Source organism: Nansenia antarctica (assembly GCF_963989245.1).
Source record: "Nansenia antarctica genome assembly, chromosome: 9".
NCBI classification, from domain to species: domain Eukaryota; kingdom Metazoa; phylum Chordata; class Actinopteri; order Argentiniformes; family Microstomatidae; genus Nansenia; species Nansenia antarctica.
In genome coordinates, this window is record NC_137679.1 from 558444 (window position 1) to 572042 (window position 13599).

General features: G+C 48.8%; 1 protein-coding gene across 1 annotated transcript in view; it reads left to right on the plus strand.

Annotated features, from left to right (window-relative positions):
- cep290 (centrosomal protein 290) overlaps nucleotides 1-13599 on the plus strand; it is a gene marked incomplete at its 3' end in the record, with an annotated part of 134070 nt that overhangs the window by 108337 nt on the left and 12134 nt on the right. The window contains exons 40-43 of the mRNA XM_080539129.1: nucleotides 3870-3993; nucleotides 8611-8745; nucleotides 9574-9660; nucleotides 11961-12197. Coding sequence (XP_080395255.1) covers nucleotides 3870-3993; nucleotides 8611-8745; nucleotides 9574-9660; nucleotides 11961-12197 — 583 coding nt within the window. The remainder of the gene's footprint in view (nucleotides 1-3869; nucleotides 3994-8610; nucleotides 8746-9573; nucleotides 9661-11960; nucleotides 12198-13599) is intronic.

Below are 13599 nucleotides of genomic sequence, written 5' to 3' on the forward strand. Positions count from 1 at the left end.
CAAATATGGATAATACTCCAAATGCATATGTCTTCATGTTCCCATAACTGTCAGGAAGAGCATTCCATGTTTCAAACACAAGTTTCTCGGGTGTTGGGAGGCTTTCAATTTCGCTCCATTTGTGGCTTTGGGCAAGCTGGGCTTTCTGGCGAGTGACGTCTTCAAGCTCGGCTGTCAGACTTTTGAACTTGGACACCCATAAATCTTTGTCAGCTATCTCGGCCATTTCCATTTCAAGGTCAGCTTGATTTACTCCTGGGAATGTGTTCAATAAGGACGGGTCAATCTCCAGGGGTGTGACAGGGAAAGATAGTGACATTTTTTCCTTTCGGAACTCGCTAAATCTGCTCCCAAATGCAGTTTGCATATCAACGATCGCACCTTGTAAATAATCACCATTGAGTGTGTGATCGTGGTGGGCTTCTTTGAACTCTCTCAGGGAGGGGAAGTGAGAGAGCGTGCCTCGCTGTACATCTCTGGCGAATACAGTCAGTTTGCGCTCGAATGACAAAACAGCTTCCAGCATTTGCAGTGCAGTGTTTCCCCGCCCCTGGAGACTTTTATTCAGCATGTTTAGGTGACTTGTCATATCCACCATAAAGTGCAGTTTTTCCAGCCACTCGGTATCTTCCAGTTGCGGGTAGTTCAGGTCTTTGCTTTTCAGGAATGTTTTCACGTGTTCTAAACAAGCAACAAAGCGACGCAAAACCTCACCCCTGGACAGCCATCGGACTTTGTTGTGTAGCAGGAGATCGGAATATTCGCTGTCAACTTCATCTAGCAATGCACGGAACTGACGGTGGTTTAATGCTTTTGCAATTATCTTGTTCACCATCTCGATGACAAGTTTCATCACCTCCATACACTCCGGCGGGAATGTTTGTGCACACAGTGCTTCTTGGTGCAAGATGCAGTGAAATGCAAGCAGATTTCGACCCAACGCTTTCTGTAGTAAAGTCACAAACCCCTTTTGTGATCCTCTCATACTGGGCGCCCCATCTGTAGACACTGAAATCAGGTGGTTGGTGTTTATTCCATTGTCATTTAAACACTTCAGCACAGCCTCACATATGTCCTTCCCCCGTGTTTGGCCTTTCAGTGGTATTAATTCGATAATTTCTTCTTGCGGCCCATCAGAGTTCACATACCTGCATAACAGCGCTGTCTGTTCAATATCGATCACATCACACGACTCATCACAGGCAATTGAGTATGCTGGAGCTGAATTAATGTCCTTGATTTGCTGATTGGTGATGTTGCCTGCCATTTGAATGGCCCTTTCCTTCACTGTCTTTGCGGAGAGAGGCATGTCTTTAATTTTCTGTATTATCTCGGTTTTGTTTTTGAAGTCTGAAAATAGGTGCTCTGCTATTTTAATGAATGAATCCTTCATGTAGTCACCATCTGTGAACGGTTTTCCACGCTTTATTATCTCCCGGGTTGCAACAAAACTAGCAGCAGTAGTGGAGTTCGGAGATGCGATCCACTTCTTAAATCGATCTTTGTGCTCTTCTAATTTCTCTTTTTCTAAGTAATGCAATCACACTTTTTCTTTGACTCCCAACTGGGTACTCGGCTGCAAATGTAGCATGCCTTCCCTGGAAATGTCTTTCCAAATTACTTTTTTTGTTATTTGACAACTTCTCATTACAGAGCAAACATGCAGGCAATCCTTCCGCATTGGCAATGAAAGCAAATGATTCGGTCCAAGAACTGTTGAATCCTCTGTTCTCCTCAGCAATCTTTCTCTTTTTCCCTTTAGGACCCATGGCCCATCACACACCCGCCGGTTCGTTCGCAACAGCCACCTGCCTGGCACCTGACTACGGTGGCCTGTACACAATAACAATAGCACCACAGCTATGACGCAAATCTTCGTTGACAGAAATGTTGAAATGTAATATTTATTCTGCACATTTTTACAGCATTGGAAAACGTTAAGAATGTTTGCGTCATGTTTGTCCTCCTACAGAAACCATATAAAAAATAAAAAATTAATTAAAAAAAACAGACATTTTTGAAAAAGCTCCAGGGAGCCACTAGGGCGGCGCTAAAGAGCCGCGTGCGGCTCTAGAGCCGCAGGTTGCCGACCCCCGCCCTAACCCTAACCCTAAATGAGTAATGAATTGGGACACCACTACGGCTACACGTGAACGCGCAAAATGGAGCGGAGGGGTGAAAACGGAGCCGGAGTGGTGAATTGGGATTCACCCCTTGTCTCTCAGTATATTTGATTATAAAACTAGGACACCTCCCACCTCCCTCCGTTGATTATAAAACTAGGACACCTCCCTCCTCCCTCTGTTGATTATAAATCTAGGACACCTCCCTCTGTTGATTATAAATCTAGGACACCTCCCTCCTCCCTCTGTTGATTATAAATCTAGGACACCTCCCACCTCCCTCCGTTGATTATAAAACTAGGACACCTCCCTCCTCCCTCTGTTGATTATAAACTAGGACACCTCCCTCCTCCCTCTGTTGATTATAAATCTAGGACACCTCCCTCTGTTGATTATAAAACTACACCTCCCACCTCCCTCCTCCCTCCTCCTCCTCCTCCCTCCTCCTCCCACCTCCCTCCTCCCACCTCCCTCCTCCCTCCTCCCTCCTCCTCCTCCCACCTCCCTCCTCCTCCTCTTCCTCCTCCCTCCTCCTCCCACCTCCCTCCTCCCTCCTCCTCCTCTTCCTCCTCCCACCTCCCTCCTCCCTCCTCCCTCCTCCTCCTCCCTCCTCCCACCTCCCTCCTCCCTCCTCCTCCTCCCACCTCCCTCCTCCTCCTCCCTCCTCCTCCTCTTCCTCCTCCTCCTCCCACCTCCTCCCTCCTCCTCCTCTTCCTCCTCCCACCTCCCTCCTCCTCCTCCTCCCTCCGCCTCCTCCCTCCTCCCACCTCCCTCCTCCTCCCTCCTCCTCCTCCTCCCACCTCCCACCTCCCTCCTCCCTCCTCCTCCTCCCACCTCCCTCCTCCTCCTCCCTCCTCCTCCTCCCTCCTCCCACCTCCCTCCTCCTCCCACCTCCCTCCTCCTTCTCCCTCCTCCTCCTCTTCCTCCTCCCTCCTCCTCCCTCCTCCTCCTCCCACCTCCCTCCTCCTCCCTTCTCCCTCCTCCCTCCTCCCACCTCCCTCCTCCCTCCTCCTCCTCCCTCCTCCTCCCTCCTCCTCCTCCCACCTCCCTCCTCCTCCTCTTCCTCCTCCCACCTCCCTCCTCCTCCCTCCTCCCACCTCCCTCTTCCTCCTCCCACCTCCCTCCTCCCTCCTCCTCCCACCTCCCTCCTCCTCCCTCCTCCTCCCTCCTCCCTCCTCCTCCTCCCTCCTCCCACCTCCCTCCTCCTCCCACCTCCCTCCTCCTTCTCCCTCCTCCTCCTCTTCCTCCTCCCTCCTCCTCCCTCCTCCTCCTCCCACCTCCCTCCTCCTCCCTTCTCCCTCCTCCCTCATCCCACCTCCCTCCTCCCTCCTCCTCCTCCCTCCTCCTCCCTCCTCCTCCTCCCACCTCCCTCCTCCTCCTCTTCCTCCTCCCACCTCCCTCCTCCTCCCTCCTCCCACCTCCCTCTTCCTCCTCCCACCTCCCTCCTCCTCCTCCTTCTCCCTCCTCCCTCCTCCTCCTCTTCCTCCTCCCACCTCCCTCCTCCCACCTCCCTCCTCCTCCCTCCTCCTCCTCTTCCTCCTCCCTCCTCCTCCCACCTCCCTCCTCCTCCTCCTCCCTCCTCCCACCTCCCTCCTCCACCTCCCTCCTCCTCCTCCTCCCTCCTCCCTCCTCCTCCTCCTCCCTCCTCCCACCTCCCTGCTCCTCCTCCCTCCTCCTCCTCCCTCGTCCTCCTCCTCCCTCCTCCCTCCTCCTCCTCCTCCCTCCTCCCTCCTCCCTCTGTTGTAGACAGCAGCAGGCGTTGCCCCGGGACGCGGCCATGGAGGACCTGAGCCTGAGGAACCGCTGCCTGGAGGACCGGCTCCACTCCCTGGAGAACCAGGGGTCCAAGGAGCCTCCCTCCAGACCCTCCGTAAGTACTGACCTCACCTGGCACCAGACAGACCCTCCGTAAGTACTGACCTCACCTGGCACCAGACAGACCCTCCGTAAGTACTGACCTCACCTGGCACCAGACAGACCCTCCGTAAGTACTGACCTCACCCTGGCACCCCAGGCAGACACAACAGACAGGCTCCGTTTACAAACACCCGTCTACACAGTGTATGACCTCACTATCTGTGTTCTCATTTCATGTTCACAAGGCCTCACAAAGCTTCTATTATTTTTCTATTATTCTTTCTTTTCTTGTGTTGCTTCGTCACTTCACCTCACTGTCTTCTCTCTTTCCATTCCTCCCTTTCTTTCATCCCCCTCTCCTTACTTCCACTCCTCCCTCCCTTTCATCCCCCTCTCCTTACTTCCACTCCTCCCTTTCATCCCCCTCTCCTTACTTCCACTCCTCCCTTCCTTTCATCCTCCTCTCCTTACTTCCACTCCTCCTCCCTTTCATCCCCTCTCCTTACTTCCACTCCTTTCTTTCATCCCCCTCTCCTTACTTCCACTCCTCCCTCCCTTTCATCCCCCTCTCCTTACTTCCACTCCTCCCTTTCATCCCCCTCTCCTTACTTCCACTCCTCCTCCCTTTCATCCCCCTCTCCTTACTTCCACTCCTTTCTTTCATCCCCCTCTCCTTACTTCCACTCCTCCCTCCCTTTCATCCCCCTCTCCTTACTTCCACTCCTTTCTTTCATCCCCCTCTCCTTACTTCCACTCCTCCCTTTCTTTCATCCCCCTCTCCTTACTTCCACTCCTCCCTTTCTTTCATCCCCCTCTCCTTACTTCCACTCCTCCCTTCCTTTCATCCCCCTCTCCTTACTTCTTCATCCCCCTCTCCTTACTTCCACTCCTTCCTTTCATCCCCCTCTCCTTACTTCCACTCCTCCCTTTCATCCTCCTCTCCTTACTTCCACTCCTCCCTTCCTTTCATCCCCCTCTCCTTACTTCCACTCCTCCCTTCCTTTCATCCCCCTCTCCTTACTTCCACTCCTCCCTTTCATCCTCCTCTCCTTACTTCCACTCCTCCCTTCCTTTCATCCCCCTCTCCTTACTTCCACTCCTCTCTTTCTTTCATCCCCCTCTCCTTACTTCCACTCCTCCCTCCCTTTCATCCCCCTCTCCTTACTTCCACTCCTCCCTTTCATCCCCCTCTCCTTACTTCCACTCCTTCCTTTCATCCCCCTCTCCTTACTTCCACTCCTCCCTTTCATCCCCCTCTCCTTACTTCCACTCCTCCCTTCCTTTCATCCCCCTCTCCTTACTTCCACTCCTCCCTTTCTTTCATCCCCCTCTCCTTACTTCCACTCCTCCCTTTCATCCCCCTCTCCTTACTTCCACTCCTCCCTTTCTTTCATCCCCCTCTCCTTACTTCCACTCCTCCCTTTCATCCCCCTCTCCTTACTTCCACTCCTCCCTTCCTTTCATCCCCCTCTCCTTACTTCCACTCCTCCCTTCCTTTCATCCCCCTCTCCTTACTTCCACTCCTCCCTTCCTTTCATCCCCCTCTCCTTACTTCCACTCCTCCCTTTCATCCCCCTCTCCTTACTTCCACACCTCCCTTCCTTTCATCCCCCTCTCCTTACTTCCACTCCTCCCTTCCTTTCATCCCCCTCTCCTTACTTCCACTCCTCCCTTCCTTTCATCCCCCTCTCCTTACTTCCACTCCTCCCTTTCATCCCCCTCTCCTTACTTCCACTCCTCCCTTCCTTTCATCCCCCTCTCCTTACTTCCACTCCTCCCTTTCATCCTCCTCTCCTTACTTCCACTCCTCCCTTCCTTTCATCCCCCTCTCCTTACTTACACTCCTCCCTTTCTTTCATCCCCCTCTCCTTACTTCCACTCCTCCCTTTCATCCTCCTCTCCTTACTTCCACTCCTTCCTTCCTTTCATCCCCCTCTCCTTACTTCCACTCTTCCCTTCCTTTCATCCCCCTCTCCTTACTTCCACTCCTCCCTTTCATCCCCCTCTCCTTACTTCCACTCCTCCCTTCCTTTCATCCTCCTCTCCTTACTTCCACTCCTCCCTTTCATCCCCCTCTCCTTACTTCCACTCCTCCCTTCCTTTCATCCTCCTCTCCTTACTTCCACTCCTCCCTTCCTTTCATCCCCCTCTCCTTACTTCCACTCCTCCCTTCCTTTCATCCTCCTCTCCTTACTTCCACTCCTCCCTTCCTTTCATCCCCCTCTCCTTACTTCCACTCCTCCCTTCCTTTCATCCTCCTCTCCTTACTTCCACTCCTCCCTTTCATCCCCCTCTCCTTACTTCCACTCCTCCCTTCCTTTCATCCTCCTCTCCTTACTTCCACTCCTCCCTTCCTTTCATCCCCCTCTCCTTACTTCCACTCCTCCCTTCCTTTCATCCCCCTCTCCTTACTTCCACTCTTCCCTTCCTTTCATCCCCCTCTCCTTACTTCCACTCCTCCCTTTCATCCTCCTCTCCTTACTTCCACTCCTCCCTTTCATCCCCCTCTCCTTACTTCCACTCCTCCCTTTCTTTCATCCCCCTCTCCTTACTTCCACTCCTCCCTTTCTTTCATCCCCCTCTCCTTACTTCCACTCCTCCCTTTCATCCCCCTCTCCTTACTTCCACTCCTCCCTTTCATCCCCCTCTCCTTACTTCCACTCCTCCCTCCCTTTCATCCCCCTCTCCTTACTTCCACTCCTCCCTTTCATCCCCCTCTCCTTACTTCCACTCCTCCCTTTCATCCCCCTCTCCTTACTTCCACTCCTCCCTTCCTTTCATCCCCCTCTCCTTACTTCCACTCCTCCCTTTCATCCTCCTCTCCTTACTTCCACTCCTCCCTTTCATCCCCCTCTCCTTACTTCCACTCCTCCCTTTCATCCTCCTCTCCTTACTTCCACTCCTCCCTTTCATCCCCCTCTCCTTACTTCCACTCCTCCCTTTCATCCCCCTCTCCTTACTTCCACTCCTCTCCTCTCCTCTCTCCTCTCCTCTCCTCTTGGTGCATGTGAAGTCTCTGAGGAGAAGTCGTTCTCTGACGTTTGACGACGGCAGAGAAGGCGTGGCCTCATTAACCGTCGCCAGGGCAACCGCCAGGACAGCCGGCCCTACCGCCAACACTGAGGTGGTCATTGACCCTTCTCACCTGACGATGATGATGATGACGATGATGAGGGTGCTAAAGCAACAAAACAAAGTGGAGAAAGAAACTCAAACAAAAGACCAGGAGGACAGGACAGGTCAGGGTGTAGAGAGCCGAGCCCAGGACAGGACAGGTCAGGGTGTAGAGAGCCGAGAGCAGGACAGGACAGATGAGAACATAGAAGGACAGAATGAGGAACAGAACGATAACGAAGAAGTAGAAGAAGTAGAAGGAGTAGAAGGAGTAGAAGGACTAGAAGGACTAGAAGGACTAGACGGAGATCAGGGAAAGGTAGACGAGGCTAAGGAAGAGTCACCAGCGCAGGACCCAGAACAACCTGCTGCTGACACTGAGAACACTAGTGAAGCGGTCGATACTGAGACTGTGAGGAGCGCAACACAGGACACAGAACTGGGTATCAGGGAATCCAATAAGAACGGTGCCAAGCCCCCTAAGACTGAGACAGAGGGAAGAGAGACAGAGGCTGGCGAACCGTTAGAGAGAATCCCTGGATCTGCTGAACCCTCTTCTGAGCCGGGGGTGACGGGCAGCATGGAGCAGGACACAGCGGGCGACAGAGGGAGAGGAGATAGAAATACAGAGGGAGGAGCGGTCGGGGAGGAACGGGTTGGAGGGAAGGAGGAGGAAGCGTTTAGGACTATGGGGGTGGGGGGGGGGGCGCTGCCCGGCGAGGAGAAACCAGAGGAGTCTGTGTTAATAGAGCCAGAGGCCGACCCGAGTGTCATCGTCAGCGAAGACTCTGAGAGTGTCGTTATCGTCAAAGATGTTGATAATCTCGCTGACGACATCACAGAGAGTGATCTCGACGTTTCAGAGAAAGCCGCCTTGTGTGGCGGGCAGCGAGCTAAGGCCTTTACTGAGCAGGGTCGGCACAGAGAGAAGCCCAGATCTCAGTCCTCTTCAGAAACTCTCCAGGTACCAAAGACGGCCTTGTTACCCACCCTGCCGGGACGTGCAGTGTTAGGATCCCAGTCCGTGGTGTACCTCTGACCTTTTGACCTCTGTGTACCACTGACCAGTCCTCTGTGTACCTGTGACCTCTGTGTACCTCTGACCTCAGTCCTTTGTTGTTGTTGTTGTTGTTTGTGTGTGTGGTGATCGTGCACACTTACCTGGTTCCCTTCATCTTGTCTTCTTATCAAGTTGTTGTTGTTCTTTTGTAGCTTTATAGCATTATATATTTATATATATATATTTGTAGCATTATTTTCAGATGTGTGTGTGTGAGATGTGTGTGTGTGTGATATGATGTGTGTGTGTGTGTGTGTGTGTGTGTGTGTGTGTGTGTGTGTGTGTGTGTGTGTGTGTGTGAGATATGATGTGCGTGTGTGTGTGATATGATGTGTGTGTGATATGATGTGTGTGTGATATGATGTGTGTGTGATATGTGATGTGTGTGTGATATGTGTGTGTGTGTGTGATATGTGATATGTGTGTGACAGTTGTTCTCTCCTGCTGTCCCTCCAGACCTCAGGCCGGGGGTCTGGTACCCCGGGCCAGAAGGAGTTTGAGCTGCAGAGGGAGAACCTGAAGCTGTCCTCCGAGAACCTGGAGCTCCGCTTCCAACTGGAGCAGACCAACCAGGACCTGCCCAGGCTGAAGGTGTGGCCAACCACCACAGGCCTCAACTACTAGACCAGACCTCAACTACTAGACCAGACCTCAACTACTAGACCAGACCTCAACTACTAGACCAGACACTTACCAGACCTCAACTACTAGACCAGACCTCAACTACTAGACCAGACACTTACCAGACCTCAACTACTAGACCAGACCTCAACTACTAGACCAGACCTCAACTACTAGACCAGACACTTACTAGACCTCAACTACTAGACCAGACACTGCCTTGATTAAAACGACTAGACCAGACACTTACTAGACCAGACACTGCCTTGATTAAAACGACTAGACCAGACACTTACTAGACCAGACACTGCCTTGATTAAAACCTTCACCTGTAAATGATACGCTGTGATGTTTCTTCTCCAACTCATCCGCGTATAAATAGTGACTAGATGAAACATTGCCTTGATTAATAGAACAGCCGTGCCTTTTTAACCTACTAAAAGAGCCGCCTCAGGGGTCAAATGACCATAGTCTTTACAATGGGATGCTGCTATTTACACACAACGACCACTAGTTGGCACGTCTTGTAAATTAGCCGCCTGCTTCCTACACAGAAAAACAGGCAAAATAGCTTCATACTAGCTTATCCTGATGTGATTTAGAAAATGTAAGGATACCGGGGTGGTAGAATGCACATATTAATTAAACTATTAAACTATTCATTCATTCATTCATTCATTCATATCTAGGACAAGTCATGAAAGGAGGGTCCTGAAATTTGATCGAGTGCAAAGATAGAACATTTTTCTTTACTTTGTTGTCCAACTCATCCATGTATGAATCTGTCCTGGTGGACAGGACCAGCTGACGGACCTCAGAGAGATGTACAACGCTCTGAAGAAGGAGAAAGCCCAGGTGGAGAAGAAGCTGGGCCATGTCCGCGGGGTAGGTCCTCCTACCATACACCTAGACAGACTGGTCCTCCACACCTAGACAGACTGGTCCTCCACACCTAGACAGACTGGTCCTCCACACCTAGACAGACTGGTCCTCCACACCTAGACAGACTGACTTATATAGACTGACTTATATAGATGACTTATATAGATAACTTATATAGATGACTTATATAGACTGACTTATATAGATGACTTATATAGACAGGGGTGCACATAACTGGTGCGCCAGTGCGCATGCGGCGCCAAAATGCGTGCTGCGCGGCAGATCAGCGGCATGAACGCGCTCTTGCGCACCAACAGCTGGAAAAAATAAATAAAAATAAATATTTCAGTGTTTACAGAACAGAGCAGTGCTTAAAGAGATGTCCGTTTATTTCAGTGTGTTTAAAGAACAGACATTCAGTTAGTGCTTAAAGAGATGTCAGTTGATTTCATTGTGTTTAAAGGAGTCTGACAGACTTTCATGCTTAAAGAGCAGTCATTTGATTTTGCATTTGTTTCTTTTGATTTGCACACAATCATTTGTTCGTTCATCTTTATTTATGAATAAATGTCGTTTTGCTAATACAAGTTATCCATGTATCCCTTTTTCATCCATCCTGTGGGACGGGTCGTGACTCGCGAGCTCGGGGAGCACCAAGCAGCATCCCTAGGTGCTCCTCTGAGCACTGGCCCCAAAAAGTTATGTGCACCCCTGTATATAGATGACTTATATAGACTGACTTATATAGACTGACTTATATAGACTGACTTATATAGATGACTTATATAGATGACTTATATAGACTGACTTATATAGACTGACTTATATAGATGACTTATATAGACTGACTTATATAGACTGACTTATATAGATGACTTATATAGATGACTTATATAGACTGACTTATATAGACTGACTTATATAGATGACTTATATAGATGACTTATATAGACTGACTTATATAGATGACTTATATAGATGACTTATATAGACTGACTTATATAGACTGACTTATATAGATGACTTATATACACGTAGATGACTTATATAGATGACTTATATAGATGACTTATATAGACTGACTTATATAGATGACTTATATAGATTACTTATATAGATGACTTATATATCTCCTTATTCCAAAGCGCTTTACATCGGCCTCTCATTCACCCATTCACACACACATTCACACGGCAAGCTGCCATGCAAGGCGCCGGCCCGCTCACTGGGAGCAATTTGGGGGTTCAGTGTCTTGCCCAAGGACACTTCGATATGTGACCAGCCGGGGCTCGAACCGCCGATCTGCCGACCTTGTGATCATTAGACGGTGGCTCCTGAGACACAGCCGCCCCCAGACTGTCATACCATGGCATCGTGTCTATTAACCATTAATCCACCAGAACCATTTACCCTGTCCCTACAGACACCCAGGCCAAAGATGGTCTCGTTTTAGAGTCAGATTCACTATCCAGTAAGGGTGTCAAATATACACACTCCAACTCTGAGGCTGGGTTGCACCAACCTTGTTTACATTTTAAACTGGTTTAAATCCAGGCTTATCTACTAATCCTGTTGCACCAAATTTTAAACCTATCTTAAACCTAGTTTAATTTAATCCTGGTTTAAACTAGGTTTAATTAATGCAGGATTAAAATGATGTGCAACGTGTCTCTGATTAAATTTAATCCTAGTTTAAGCCTGGATTTAGTAAACCTGGATTAGTTTAAACCAGGTTGGTGCAACCCAGCCTGAGTCTTGACGTTTAGTTTAGTTTAGTTTATTAGTTTATTATATCGAGGACAATCCAAATACATGAACCATATAAAATACAGTAAAAAAGGCAGCGTTAGCCTAGTAGGCTAATTTTCAGCTGAAGTCCCCGGCCAGTTGCAACATGGCATCCTGAAAAGTAACGTCATTAGTTAAAATAAAACATTTCAATATTCTAAGAACACGTGGCTGAGACAAGGTACCCCAACATCACATTTGACAAAAAACACAAGTAAGCAAGCTGAGGTGGTTGAAGGGGCTACAACAAACACCACATACACACTTATGGGGGCAGCGATATTTCAAGCACATAGAAGCCACAGGACTATTACAGGCCACACAACATTAAGCACTTACAAACAGCAATACATTAAACAAAACAAAACATACAAAAAAGGCATTATGGAGAGGCAGCACAGAGAGGGATTAATGAGGACAAGTATAGTTCTGTGTCAGCCAGGCTTTCATGTGTGTTGTGAAGGTGGAGTAAGTATGAGTACTCTGTACGTTGAGCGTGACCTGTCCCTGTGCAGGCGGGGCGTAGCGGTAAGACGGTCCCAGAGCTGGAGAAGACCATCGGCCTGATGACGAGGGTGGTGGAGAGGATGCAGAGGGAGAACGAGGCCCTGAAGAAAGAGCCCGCAGCAGACACCCAGGACCAGACACCCAGGACCAGCGCAACAGACACCCAGGACCAGACACCCAGGACCAGCGCAGCAGACACCCAGGACCAGCTCACCACCCTGCAGCTGGAGAACCACAAACTCAAGGTCAGCCGCTGAGCCAACGATTAGAATAACCTCATGTATTTCTAACGTCATAGATTCCAGACTTTATCTTCACAGCTTTGCAACATGCATTAATATTCAAATTATGCAGTTTATGGCAGTTTAAGACGGCTTAAGACAGTTTAGGACAGGTTAAGGCAGTTTTAGGCAGTTTAAGACAGTTTAAGACAGTTTAAGACAGTTTAAGACAGTTTAAGGCAGTTTAAGGCAGTTTAAGGCAGTTTAAGGCAGTTTAGGACAGTTTAAGACCGTTTAAGGCAGTTTAAGACAGTTTAAGGCAGTTTAGGACAGTTTAAGGCAGTTTAGGACAGTTTAAGGCAGTTTAGGACAGTTTAAGGCAGTTTAGGACAGTTTAAGGCAGTTTAAGGCAGTTTAAGCCAGTTTAAGGCAGTTTAAGACAGTTTAAGACAGTTTAAGACAGTTTAAGGCAGTTTAAGACAGTTTAAGGCAGTTTGAATGAATGAATGAATGAATGAATGATGAATGAATGGACTATTGTCATTGCTACAGTACAGGTACCAAACAACGAAATTTAGGAGGGGTGGCTCCCCTGGTGTTAGGAAAGGGACAATGAGGACAAGTATAGTTCAAGTTTAAGGCAGTTTAAGGCAGTTTAGGACAGTTTAAGGCAGTTTAGGACAGTTTAAGGCAGTTTAGGACAGTTTAAGGCAGTTTAAGGCAGTTTAAGGCAGTTTAGGACAGTTTAAGGCAGTTTAAGGCAGTTTAAGGCAGTTTAGGACAGTTTAAGGCAGTTTAGGACAGTTTAAGGCAGTTTACGGCAGTTTAAGGCAGTTTAGGACAGTTTAAGGCAGTTTAGGACAGTTTAAGGCAGTTTAAGACAGTTTAAGGCAGTTTAAGGCAGTTTAAGACAGTTTAAGGCAGTTTAAGGCAGTTTAGGACAGTTTAAGGCAGTTTAAGGCAGTTTAAGACAGTTTAAGGCAGTTTAGGACAGTTTAAGGCAGTTTAAGGCAGTTTAAGACAGTTTAAGGCAGTTTAGGACAGTTTAAGACAGTTTAGGACAGTTTAAGGCAGTTTAAGGCCGTTTAGGACAGTTTAAGGCAGTTTAAGGCAGTTTAAAGCAGTTTAAGACAGTTTAAGGCAGTTTAGGACAGTTTAAGGCAGTTTAGGACAGTTTAAGGCAGTTTAAGACAGTTTAGGACAGTTTAAGGCAGTTTAGGACAGTTTAAGGCAGTTTAAGGCAGTTTAAGACAGTTTAAGGCAGTTTAAGGCAGTTTAAGGCAGTTTAGGACAGTTTAAGGCAGTTTAGGACAGTTTAAGGCAGTTTAAGGCAGTTTAAGACAGTTTAAGGCAGTTTAGGACAGTTTAAGGCAGTTTAAGGCAGTTTAAGGCAGCACGGCCTCATCTGACAAGGTGTAATGTGTTC